The following is a 14,093-nucleotide window of genomic DNA, read 5'->3' on the forward strand; positions in this document are numbered from 1 at the left end:
TCAAGTTTGCCAAGGAGATGACAGATTTTGAAACGCGCTCTTTTCCTCTCTAAATTTACACTTAGTGTAGGCTGAAATTAAAAAGTAACGGTCTGCTGAGAGGCAAGGAGTGCGGGTAAGAACTGCTGGATTACAACAATAGCGAACATTGATACATATTAAGAGAGCAGGCCTGCCTGCCGACACAAATCGCAACCGAGATTGCCCTGCCTCCCTCCTCGCCCCCCAGTGGGTCGGGCGGGTATCGATTTGCCCCGGCCGGCCGGCAGGTTGCGGCCCTCAGTCGAGATGTGAACGCGTCGCAGAGAGGATCAGCCGCCATGGGCAATGGCATGAACAAGGTCAGTACAATCCTCAGCATGCTTCTGTGCACAAGGTCAGGTCGCTACAACACCTGCCACAAGGTCACAAAAGGTAGGTACAACACTAACGCTATCTGTGGCACATTCCCTTCCTGCCAATACACGAGGAAAGTGCAGCATCAATCTGAAACAACTGCCTCAAAATAGAACAAATCCATTTTTTGAAGCTATTCATCACACGAAATAAGGATATTGCTATGGACTAAGCGTTGTTAAGGACTTGTGTTTCGTAACATGTCAAGTGCAGAAGTGTGGTCACGTGACTAAGGGTATTGAAAATAAAACGAGCTCCAAAGCATGCCGCTAAAATTTCTTGTCAATAGTCATGGCAAGTGGAGTGCATAGACACGGAAAGTACAGTATTCTTTGAGATTATTTTATTCCGAGGACGTTATAACTACTATCGTAAGCCCCTTCTATAGGCTAAATAGTCCAAGGATATTAGAAAGCATCAAGCGTGATTAATAACGCAAGGAAATAATCTTTCATTCAAAATTTATTATCAATATGTATGGAAGTTTCATCATATTATAAAATTACTTCACTTACATCCATAGTTATGTTGGCATCCTGTCAATATAAGTGAAACGTGCAGCATGAAACCGAAATAATTGGCTGAGAACAGGACAAATCCATTGTTGGAAGTCATCCGTCACATGAAATCAGGTTATTGCTAAGGGCTAAGTGTTCCTGAGTACCTGTATCTCCTAACATGCCAAATACAAAAGTGAATGTTGTCCTGTGTTGATGTGAACAAAGATAGCTAATAAAATCAGTTGTAAAACATGCCGTTTAAATATCTTGAAGTGCAGTAGCTATTCTTAGATATTATTTGGTTCAGAGAGAGATAAAACTATTGTTGAAAGACCATCCTACAGACAGAGTAAATATATTATAAAGCATGAAGGTTGTCTAGTAACGTATGGAAGTAATTTTTCATTCAGAATGTACTGTCAATGTATATGATAAGTTAATTATGGCCTACTGACAAATTGTTTCACTTGCATCCAGAGTTATGTTAGTATCCAGTCAATATAAGTGAAAAGTGCAGCATCAAAGTGAAATAATTGGCTAAGATCAGATCAAATCCATTGTTGGAAGTCATTCGTCACATAAAATCAGGTTATTGCTAAGGGCTAAAGGTCCCTGATTACCTGTACAGATATCTCCCAACATGTCAAATGCAAAAGTGGGTGTTGTACTGTGATCGTGTGAACAAAAGTACTGTAAATAAAATCGGTTGTAAAACATGCCGTTAAAACGTCTTGAAGTGCAGTAGCTATTCTTAGGTGTTATTTGGTTCAGAACGAGATAAAACTACCCATTGTTGAAAGACCATCCTACAGGCTGTCTGAAGATATTACAGAATACCAAACGTGGCTAGTAACGTATTGGAATGATTTTTCATTCAAAATGTATTAACAGAGTATATAATAAGTTCATTATACTGCCAAATTATTTCACTTACATTCATAGTTGTCAATATAAGTGAAAAGTACAGCATCAAACCGAAATAATTGGCCCAGAACAAAACAAATCCATTCTTGGAAGTCATTCATCACATAAAATCAGGCTATTGCAAAGGGCTGAGCGTCTCTGAGGATCTCTATCTCCTAACATTCCAAATGCAAAAGTCAGTGTTGTTCTGCGATCGTCTGAACAAAGGTACTGTAAATAAAATCAGTTGTAAAACATACCGTTAAAATGTCTTGAAGTGCAGTAGCTATTCTTAGATATTATTTGGTTCAGAGCGACATAAAACTATTGCTGAAAGACTATCCTACAAACAGAGTAAAGATATTACAAAATATCAAGGTTGACTAGTAAAGTATGGAAGTAATTTTTCATTCAAAATTTATTATTATACTATCAGGTTGTTCCACTTGCATTCATGGTTATGTTAGCATCCAGTCAATATAGGCTGAGTGAAAATTGCAGCACAGTTGGCTGATAATTTGCTAACTGAATAAATCCATTATTAAAAGTCACCCAACGCATCAAATCATGTCTCTGCAAAGGCCTAAGCATTACTAAGGAAATGTATTTCTAACATGTCAAATGCAGAAGTGGGTGTTGTCCTGTACTCATGTGACCAAAGGTGACGCAAATAAAATGAGGTCTAAAACATGCCGTTATAATTTCTTGTCAATACAGTCTACAAGGAAAGTGCAGTACTCTTAGGGATTATTTGCTTCTGAACGAAATAAAACTATCGTTGCAAGATCATTCTACAAACAGTCCAACGTTATTGCAAAGCACCAAGCATGAGTAATAATGCATAATATTTCATTTTAAATATTAATGTATATGGAAGATCCACTTCACTATCAAATTACTTCACTTAAATCCAGTCCACACCTGTGGAGTAACGGTCAACGCGTCTGGCTGCGAAACCAGGTGGCCCGGGTTCGAATCCCGGTCGGGGCAAGCTACCTGGTTGAGGATTTTTTCCGGGGTTTTCCCTCAACCCAATACGAGCAAATGCTGGGTAACTTTCGGTGCTGGACCCCGGACTCATTTCACCGGCATTATCACCTTCATATCATTCAACCGAGATGTTGATACAGCGTCGTAAAATAACCCATTAAAAAAATCCATAGCATATAGGCACCCTGTCAATATATATGAAAAGTGCAGCATCAATTCCAAATAACTAGCTAAGAACAGAATATATCCGTTGTTTTTTTCTTGCAGTAGGTTATTTTACGACGCTTTATCAACATCTTAGGTTATTTAGCGTCTGAATGAGATGAAGGTGATAATGCCGGTGAAATAAGTCCGGGGTCCAACACCGAAAGTTACACAGCATTTGCTCATATTGGGTAAATCCTTTGTTAGAACTTATTTATCATGTAAAATCATGCTACTGCAAAGAGCTAAACGTTACTAAGGACTTGTATTTTCCAATATGCCAAATTCAAAAGTGAGTGTTGTTCAATAGTCATGTTACCAAATGCATTACAAATAAAATGAAGTGTAGAACATGACATTAAAATTTATTGTCAATGGGCTTTAACGACTGAATTAGGCATTTCAGAGTACTATGAGACACTATCAAATTTCGTGAGTTTTCATGACATGTGGACATGTTAAAAAGGTTTTCGTATTAGTGCATGAAAAAACAAAACAGGCATTTGTTCTAAAATCCAAGGTCTACTAATATCGTACAAAATTCATATTTCAAATTTGTTTACCATTAACCTATGTAAATACAAATTTACTTTGTGTATATAAATACAAAAATACAGATAAATGCAAATTAAAGATAAATACAAAATACAAATAGAATAACATAATAATACCCTAAGTATAAATAAGAGGACATAATAATGTTTGATAAATTTTAGGACCGAATACGCAGTACTCGTGCTTGGTGACACTTCAGAAATATATTTAAAAAAATCTAAGTACCACAATAATAGCCAATCGAGAACATAACATTTCAAGCAACTACAGGGATCTTATAAATCCCCTGTTACTTTATTTCATGACTAGTTATGTCTTTTATTGAAAGCAATATCTAACAAACAATAAAGATACAATTTGGTTCTAAGCTTAAATACTACACTAATTCATATAAAAAATTAATGACAAAAACTAAAAAATTCATAATTCAATAATTAACTCACCATTATCATTATTCATCAAGGATTAGATATTTTCGCCTGTAGCGTCCACATCTGTTGATCTAGGCCACCCAAAGTCCTTTAGATCGTCCTATATTTCGTTTGTCGACCGGTCTGTAATTTAAAAAATGCGTGGAATTCTACTAGATATCATTATATTTACATAGGATATCCAGTTCTTTATACAGGGTGATTCACGAAATTCTCCTTCGTTTTATGGAGGTGATTCCTGAGGTTATTTGGAACAAAAAAGGTACGGAGTTACGATAATTTGAAAACTGCAGAAAAACGTTTTATTTCAGGATTTCTCTAACAAAAATGCAAAGCAAATAATAAAAACACAAACAATTGATTGTTTATGAATAAATCTCTCTCATTTAGAGTGTATTTAAATCATATTTTCGAAAATGGCTCCCTGAATGTCAAGGCAACAGTCCGCATGGGTGTGAACCGCACGTGTAGCATTTCACAGCTTCACACATTTGTTCCTTATTGTTGCCGCGACATCCATAATGCGTTGAAGCAACTCTTCGCGTGTTTGTACCTTGATCTGATACACGATGTCTTTCATCTATCTAAGATGCAGTAATCTCAGGGTTGAATCTGGGGATTTGGGAGGTTATGATACGTTTCGAAAATGTGTTGTAACTCTGTAATATTATGAATGTGATTCCATTAATTTATTTACATTTTTTGTTTCAAATAACCTGAGGAATCTCCTCCATAAACCGGGGGAGAATTTCTTGAAACACCCTGTATAATGAATTACTTTTTCATTAAAGCCAAATGTATTTAGTTCTTCTCTGAGTGATTAGGATTTTTTATACCGGTAATCTAATTTTGTGTAGCCTTCTAAACTTTCATAGAGTAAACATAGTACCGATATTACATTATTTCAAAATTGTGACATTTCTTAATTTATTGTTAAAAGATCTGATGGTAGGCCTTCCATTTAAAAATAACCTTTACTGTTCTTTTTTTATTAAAACTTTGTTCTAAATACGAGTACTGATAGTTTCCGGTAATTTAATTGAGTTTAACGAATGTTTGTTGTCATGAGTTTAAATTAAATTGCCTGAGGATAAATGAAGGGTTCAGAGCCATAGTGGGCCAAGCGCCATTTATTAAAATCGGAGAAAGCAAGGGTTACAGTTAAGTGAATACCATAGTTTAATGAAGATTGAGAAATTATTTAGTTTTAATGTGTATACTTTATTTTGCTATATGTTTCCATTGAATTATGGGAATAACTTCATTTTAACCCTTGTTTTCTACGGTTTTAGTAAATGGCGCTTGGCCCACTATGGTTCTGAACCCTTCAAATATCATCATGCATTATTCGGAAAAGATAATTCCAATGCAAACAACTGCAATTCTTAAACAACTAAACATTCAAGGTTATAATAATAAGATACAGAAAAAAAATCGAATCGAAACAGAGATGATAAGAATAAAAGATTCCTTCGAATAAAAACAACTGGACATTTGATATAACAACACTTTCTGTTGAAATCTTTTATCATTGTTTATCTATAATTCTGAACATGTTTAATTTTATTGTAAATCACTTTTATTTACAAAAATTAAATTGTGCAATTACTGGAATCAATATATTATTGTTGCATGTTGAAACTGCGAATCTAAACTAATCGTTTGATAGCTGATACATCGAAGCAGAGACGATACAAATGAAACAAATGAACGTAGGGGGGAGAGAGCTATCATTTATTAATATTGAGCAGCATACTTTTAACCACAGTCTGTAATATATACAGTCACGAAGCTTGAGTTTATGAGGGTACTTGAAGCAATAGACTGTGCAGGTACTATTTCGCATTGTTTGTGACGAGGCGATAGTAGCGATCCTAGTGGTTAGCAACTATCTATGGATGCATATTTACTACGTATTGAGCTTCGTGACAGTATCTAATAGACTGTGCTTTTAACTATCAGTCTATTGCGATTCTCATTAGTCAATCTAGCGTCAAGGAGCTTGTTCATTGGCTGAGAAACATTCATTCACGTGGGATTGTCAATGTAAGACAAATTACAAACTAAAATTGTAAAATGAGTCACTTGTTCCAAGATATTTTTTCCATTACTACTTTTTATCTTATATTATCTTTGCCTCAAAAATTCTATTTGCTTGAAGATATTTCTATATAAAAATCAATGCACACATCATAAAGTTCATATAACACTCCTTGTATTATAATCATTGTTTGATATTATTGCTTCGTCATTTGCAAATAAAAAAGGTCATTGTATAATTTTATTGCGTCTTTTAAAACTATGTAGCAATAACATGTTAATTCAGACACCTTTTTGATAGTTTCTTCCATATACGTATATTAGGTTATTAAAAAGTCACGAAAGATTTCAAAGTCCACTAACTTTGTTAAGAAGTATGAAATTGGAATGGAATTTACGGGAAGGGGGCACTTCCACCCGTTAAGGTATATTGCGCTAACCCTCAAGCTAGGCGCATTCCCAAACTCACATCGGCTGACTACACTAAGGTTCGCTACATACCCAGATTTCAAGCAGGCAACCCCCCCTCGTTCCTAGGCCAGCCCCCTCCGTGCGTCGCCAGCCGGCGATCGGGGAAAGCTATTGAATGATCACGAAATAGAGAAATGGTGACAGAATAATGTAGATGCCTAGTATGGGGAAAGTCGGGAGAACCCCGAGAAAAACCCCAACTGCGGCCTTGTCCCCCATAAGTATCACTATGGATTATTAAATGAAAAATCCCAGACCTGACCGGGATTCGAAGCCGGGCCGTCTGTGTGACAGACTGGAGGTCTAACCACTCAGCTACCGCAAGGGTCTTGTTAATAAGTAAGTTTATAAGAACATTTTTATAATTATACAGTTTTGTCGATAAAATAGTAAGGTGTATTCACGCACAAAACAAGACGGCACACTGACGAGTAAATCATTTACTGTCACCTTACAACTTGATTCACAATGCATGTTCCATATTTTGAATTTTAGTTTCCTGGACTCCTTGTGAAACCATCGCAGCATTAACATCGTTTTCCATGGACTTTGGACTACAACAACGTTGTTATTATTATTATTATTACTAGTATTATTATTATTATTATTATTATTATTATTATTATTATTATTATTATAAATATTACTATTGTCTTATATCTTTATACTTCGTATCTCTTATTTACTTTCACCTAATGTTCACATTTTATTATGCATTTTCCTTTCTTTCTATATGTTATACAGGGTGATCCTTTTGGGTATGGATAAAATAAAAATACCGTAAAACATTTACTTACTTACAAATGGCTTTTAAGGAACCCGGAGGTTCATTGTCGCCCTCACATAAGCCCGCCATCGGTCCCTATCCTGAGCAAGATTAATCCAGTCTCTATCATCATACCCCACCTCCCTCAAATCCATTTTAATATTATCCCCCCATCTACGTCTCGGCCTCCCTAAACGTCTTTTTCCCTCCGGTCTCCCAACCAACACTCTATATGCATTTCTGGATTCGCCCATACGTGCTACATGCCCTGCCCATCTCAAACGTCTGGATTTAATGTTCCTAATTGTCAGGTGAAGAATACAATGCGTGCAGTTCTGTGTTGTGTTACTTTCTCCATTCTCCTGTAACTTCATCCCGCTTAGCCCCAAATATTTTCCTAAGCACCTTATTCTCAAACACCCTTAACCTATGTTCCTCTCTCAGAGTGAGAGTCCAGGAGGGGTAACATTAGTAGCAAAAGAACTAGCTAGATATAGAATAGACTTCGTGGGAGTACAAGAGGTTAGGTTAGATGGGAATGGCATATCACAAATAGGAGATTACTTGTTGTATTATGGGGAAGGAAACAATAATCACCAATTAGGAACAGGATTCTTTGTTCATAAAAGAATAAAATCAGCAGTAAAAAAGATCAAATTTATCAGTAAAAGGTTATCATATTTAGTACTTAAGGGTAGATGGTGCGACATCATAGTTATAAATGCTCACGCCCCTACAGAAGAGAAAGACGACCATATAAAGGATAGCTTCTATGAGGAATTGGAACATACTTTTGATCAGTTCCCTAGATATCACATGACAATTTTATTGGGGGATTTCAACGCTAAAGTAGGACGGGAGGATATTTTTAGACCAACTATTGGAAAAGAGAGCCTACACGCAATTAGTAGTGACAATGGAGTTAGATTAGTCAACTTTGCCACATCGAAAAATCTAATTGTCAAAAGTAAAACATTTACTACTGAACTTTAATTATTGAAACATTATGCATACAACATTGAAAGACGGCAGATTCCTCAGAGCTCAACATAACCCCCATTGCGCACCCTGCACAACTCATAATGGTGATGCAATTCAGCCCATGTTCATTGTAACATTAGAGGAATGATTTGTTGAAAAGCTTGAGTAATTTTTACTCTCAGATCATCAATGTTCCTGGGTTTCTGTGAATAGACAATGTCTTTAACAAAACTCCACACGAAGAAGTCAGGAGGAGTTAGATCTGGGGAGTTTGGGGACCAAGCAAAGAGATAGCTGCTTCTCATACTGGGTTTCGCCTGCGACCTCCTGCATGTTTTTTTTTTTTTTTTAACACAGAGCCTGTTTCTACAAATGTTCGATACCACAACATTATGGAATCGTATTTAGGTACATTACGCACTCTCAAATTTAGCATACCAAAGAACACATAGTGACCGCTGTTGATTTGTAGTAGCCATTAATAATCTACGATTTTCATTTGTCCTTTCAGATTATGCAATGTTGATGTCATATATGGAAACTCCCATCTTTTAATCGTAATATAACCAGCAAGAAATTGTTCCTATCATAATAGCTTTATAATAATAAAAAATTAATATTATACTCGTACATACCCAAACGGATCAGACTGTCTACTATGTCTGATTTCTACTGACTTGTTCCGTGTGTGAAATAATGTAGTGTACTTTACTTTGTAAATTTTAGTGTCTTTTGTATCGTAGTTTTACTACGTACGGCAGTATGGCCTTAACTCTGCCAAGTTAAATAAACCATTATTATTATTATTATTATTATTATTATTATTATTATTATTATTATTATTATTATTATTAAAACTATTATTTATCTTCTGGTTTTAATTTGTAAAAAAAAAAAACATATCATTTTTTCATTAAATAATAGCTTGAATTTCTGTATATTTATTTCAGTTGTCATAACAACAATAATGAAACAACTGAAACACAAATTTATCTGAAAATAAACTCACTCTCTTATTAAAAAAATTGTATTATTTCTCTATAGGCCTAAACTTACTTCTTAACAAAATGATCTGGACTTTTAAATGTTTCATTAATTTTGAATAACCCTACATGTTATACCCCTTGATTTTTTTCTTTTCTTTTCTCTTCGTTGTCCCCATACATCATTATTTCGCAATTATCCTACGGGTATATTCCCATTCAATTAACTGCAAGTACAAACGTATTTTTAATTTATTTTTCCACGTTTACATTCATGCAAACAAAATTTGCATTCGCCATGTTTATTAATTAATCTAGAGGTGTTAAATTAATATTGTAAACTGGAGAACAAGTCCTCCTAGCGTAAATGCAAATACTTAAATATATTCAATTGAAATTCATTTGTTTCTATCGTACAATATGAGCTAACAAACAAACAAAAACAATTAAATTAATATGATTTACAATAGGTATTATGTTACAGAGTAATAATAAAGGTATCATAAAATAATAAGTTAATATTAATAATAATAATAATAATAATAATAATAATAATAATAATAATACTTACTTACTGGCTTTTAAGGAACCCGGAGGTTCACTTCCGCCCTCACATAAGGCCTCCATTGGTCCCTATCCTGAGCAAGATTAATCCATTCTCTATCATCATATCCCACCTCCCTCAAATCCATTTTAATATTATCTTCCCATCTACGTCTCGGCCTCCCTAAAGGTCTTTTTCCCTCTGGCCTCCCAACTAACACTCTATATGCATTTCTGGATTCGGCCATACGTGCTACATGCCCTGCCCATCTCAAACGTCTGGATTTAATGTTCCTAATTATGTCAGGTGAAGAATACAATGCGCGCAGTTCTGTGTTGTGTAAATAATAATAATAATAATAATAATAATAATAATAATAATAATAATAATAATAATAATAATACTTACTTACTGGCTTTTAAGGGACCCGGAGGTTCATTTCCCCCTCACATAAGGCCTCCATTGGTCCCTATCCTGAGCAAGATTAATCCATTCTCTATCATCATATCCCACCTCCCTCAAATCCATTTTAATATTATCTTCCCATCTACTTCTCGGCCTCCCTAAAGGTCTTTTTCCCTCTGGCCTCCCAACTAACACTCTATATGCATTTCTGGATTCGCCCATACGTGCTACATGCCCTGCCCATCTCAAACGTCTGGATTTAATGTTCCTAATTATGTCAGGTGAAGAATACAATGCGCGCAGTTCTGTGTTGTGTAAATAATAATAATAATAATAATAATAATAATAATAATAATAATAATAATAATAATAAAAATAATATTAATAATAATGATAACGAAACCTAGCATTAAATTAGTGAAGTCTGTTCCGTTCACAATAAAATTGAATGACTTTTTTTTTAACTGTATCCATCTAAACCTCCCTCCCTTAGGCTTATATAGAGCGAGTCAAACCTAAGAGACCGGCACTCCTGTTACTCTATTCACTACACTCTGGCAAGCAGATCTCAAGCTCTCGCGGATAACGTTCTTACTGTCTTATAGCACTACAGCCTGGCAAGTAATATTCGAAATATTTATTTTAGGAAATGTAGAGAATTTAAACTGAATTTCAGCTGCTCATATTTCGTCCATTACGTTCTATACTTAATGAAGGTGACGGGTGAAATTTTGGTCATTTTGAGTCAAAAATCGCATTTTCGTTTTCTTGTAAAAAAATGAATCAGCAATGTCTTATTTATATGTTGAGCAACTTTTAATGCTCTGCGGCGCTCGAAAGCATAACAATTACGCAAGCTGTTTTCTTACACTTTTTTCAGCACTTTTTTTCAGGTTCGAAGTGAAAAGGCTCTTACAATTTTGATGATAGGAACATGAAATTTTTACAGCATGGTCTATAGATTTTATACTGTGGTTAATAAAACAGCGCATGGGTTTCATGATTAAATAAATACTTTTTAAAATAAAAAAATGAAATATTTATGGTGGGAATGGAAAATTTCTGTATTTAGGTATGCAGTGGTTGCAACATTTTTTCCTCTTTCACAGTAAAGATATAGGTAAATTAATGCGTGTTGTTTTTCCAAATATGTCACTGATCTTGGATAAAAAATTTCATACATTTTACTGAAAAATTGAGCGACACATTTAATTTTGAAATACACAAATTTTTTAAAACATTTTTGTTAATAACTCATAAACTAATTCACTCACATTTATTTAATGTTAAGGTACTGGTTATTATGATCCCTGATGTATAGATCTGGTTCCATTTAGAAATGATTTAATTCATGTAAATATTAAATAGTGTTGGAGAAAATGCGGAACCTTGTCTAACTCCGTTATTAACATATTTTCTTTCGGATATAAGATTATTTATTTTGACACTTATTTTATCGTCAGTGTAGATTTCTATTATGTTTTGTAATAGCAGATTTGGTATATTTTTTCTTGTAAAATGTCAAATAAAAGGTCTCTTCGAACTTTGTCAAAAGCTTTCACAAAATCGATAAATGCTAAATATGAATGTTAAATTTGTTATTTATTTGTGTTACATGTAATATTTACGTACGAAAGATCGAAGTAATGCATTAATTATTTCTTATTGAATGAAGTTAGTACACTGAATATTGCATTTTCTTTGGCAGTGCGTGAAGTGATTAGGCTACATGCTTTTTTACGTACTAGGACTTTACACACTGATAGGCTAACAGTGAAAAAAAAATGCAACTTTATCAAACATAATTAAACAATAAAACCATATTCCTAATGACTATTACACTTTTACTACGTCATACTACTTCTGACCAATGAAACGGTACGAAAGGACGTATTTCAACCAATCATGGCTGCTTATCGCACAATTTTATCGCGTCCCTAGCATTTGTTTAATTTTATCGCGTCCCTAGCATTTGTTTCTTTGTTTGCCAACATTTGAAACTACGCTGGTCTGGACGTCAAAAATATATATATATATATATATATATAAAATTACAAACCACTCCAGTCGATGCACAGCTGTTTCAAATATGACTCGTATTGGCATTCTTGAACAAGAATTAATAAAAATCACTGATCATACCTATGCATCTTATGAAATCCTATTTAGAAATAAATGAAGAGCACCATTCGGAAATCCTGAATAAGTTGAATACACCATGTAGGCCTAAATCAACGAGTTCCACTTCTATTACGCACACGTCCAATATAACATCAATTGAACCACCAACCACATTCAAATTTGAAAATTGTACATGCAATAATTATTCCTTTTAAAATGATTCATGTTTATTTCTTATGTCATCGTCGTTAATTAAAACTTTTCTAACACTTGTGTATATTAGTTAGGTTATGTTATAGCTTCTGCTATATGATATTATGGATAGTCACGTATCAGAGATTGTTTAATATTAAGATTTATTGAAAATCATCTGTCAAGTGGCGTTGATTACTGGGATTCGGATAATTGAAGTGGAATGCAACTGTTTTAAGAAAAATGAAACTGAATCAACAAAGCCTTTTTGACTAGTAACACTGCCATCGTGATATAGATCGAGAACTTCTCGACGAGAAAGCATTGCTAGTAATCATAACTCACTACTGCCATCTAGCATGCATCTAGCGTAATATTTATAACGTTGAGATGGTACAATAATACATTTGAAGACAGTTGTATTTTCGTAAGTCAGTTAATATTTTATTGTATTGGAGTTCTTCGTTACTTCTAATCTTTATATACTTTCTTCTAATCGTGTAATAGTCAATTAAATCCCACTCGAGTTTGATTTTCTCTAGATAAATCAAAACCTCTAGTGAGATTACTGTTGATAAAAAATAACAATACTTGTAAAATACAAAACAAAGCAAAGAATGTTATTTTTTTGTTTGTCTTTTCGAGTTTCATTTTTTTTCCTAACCAATTTCAAAATATTTCAATTCCTTTAAACAGGTTAGCAGGGACGGAAGATAATTAAGTTTTGTATTATATTGTATTATATTGTATTTATTAATATTCCATGGTATTCATACATGCTTACAGCTAGAATATGGAACAAGTCAAAAAAACTTAATACTATTATAAAATCTTAATTTATAGTCACAGTCTAGATGAAATATATACAGAAGAGATTTACAATATAGTCTCCTAGTACAACACATAGTTTTAGTATCAATTTCATGAAGTGTTATTGAATGTCATGAATTCACCTACAGAATAGAAGGCTTGAGAAATTAGGTACTTCTTTAATTTGGCCCTAAATAATTTTACGTTTTGAGTTTCATTTTTTATATCGATAGGGAGGCAATTAAAAATTTTTACTGCCATATAACGCACTCCTTTTTGATAGCACGATAGACTTGCCGATGGAGTATGAAAGTCATTTTTTGACGTGTATTTATGCTATGAACTGTTGAATTAGTTACAAAGTTTTCACGATTACATACGAGGAAGGTTATTAATGAAAAGATATACTGACAAGCCATGGGCATTATTTGTAGGTTTTTGAAAATAGTCCTACACGATTCCCTAGATTTGGCACCTACTATTATTCTAATTACTCTTTTTTGTAATAGAAATATATTGTTACTATATGTGGAATTTCGCCAGAATATTATTCCAAAACTCATTACCGAGTGGAAATATGCAAAGTATATTGTTTTTAAGGTATTGCTATTTACTATCTTTTGCATAGATCTAATAGCAAAACAAGCTGAATTTAGTTTGGGGGTAATTTCTTTAATATGATTTTTCCAATGTAATACATTATCGATTTTTAAGCCAAGAAATTTGGTTGTTGTTGTTTCTAATAGGGATCTATTATTAATTATTGCGCTAGAAATTTGCGACGTTCAATTTGGACATGAT

At 33.8% G+C, this 14,093-nt stretch overlaps 1 protein-coding gene across 1 annotated transcript in view; it reads left to right on the plus strand.

The window, feature by feature from the left end:
• The first annotated feature begins 288 nt into the window (after nt 1-288).
• Nucleotides 289-14,093, plus strand: part of LOC138695252 (dual specificity protein phosphatase 22-like) — a 196,287-nt gene continuing 182,482 nt past the window's right edge. Inside the window, exon 1 of the mRNA XM_069819696.1 lies at nt 289-341. Coding sequence (XP_069675797.1) covers nt 321-341 — 21 coding nt within the window. The 5' untranslated portion in view covers nt 289-320. The remainder of the gene's footprint in view (nt 342-14,093) is intronic.

Source organism: Periplaneta americana, chromosome 2 (genome assembly GCF_040183065.1).
Source record: "Periplaneta americana isolate PAMFEO1 chromosome 2, P.americana_PAMFEO1_priV1, whole genome shotgun sequence".
Lineage (NCBI taxonomy): Eukaryota > Metazoa > Arthropoda > Insecta > Blattodea > Blattidae > Periplaneta > Periplaneta americana.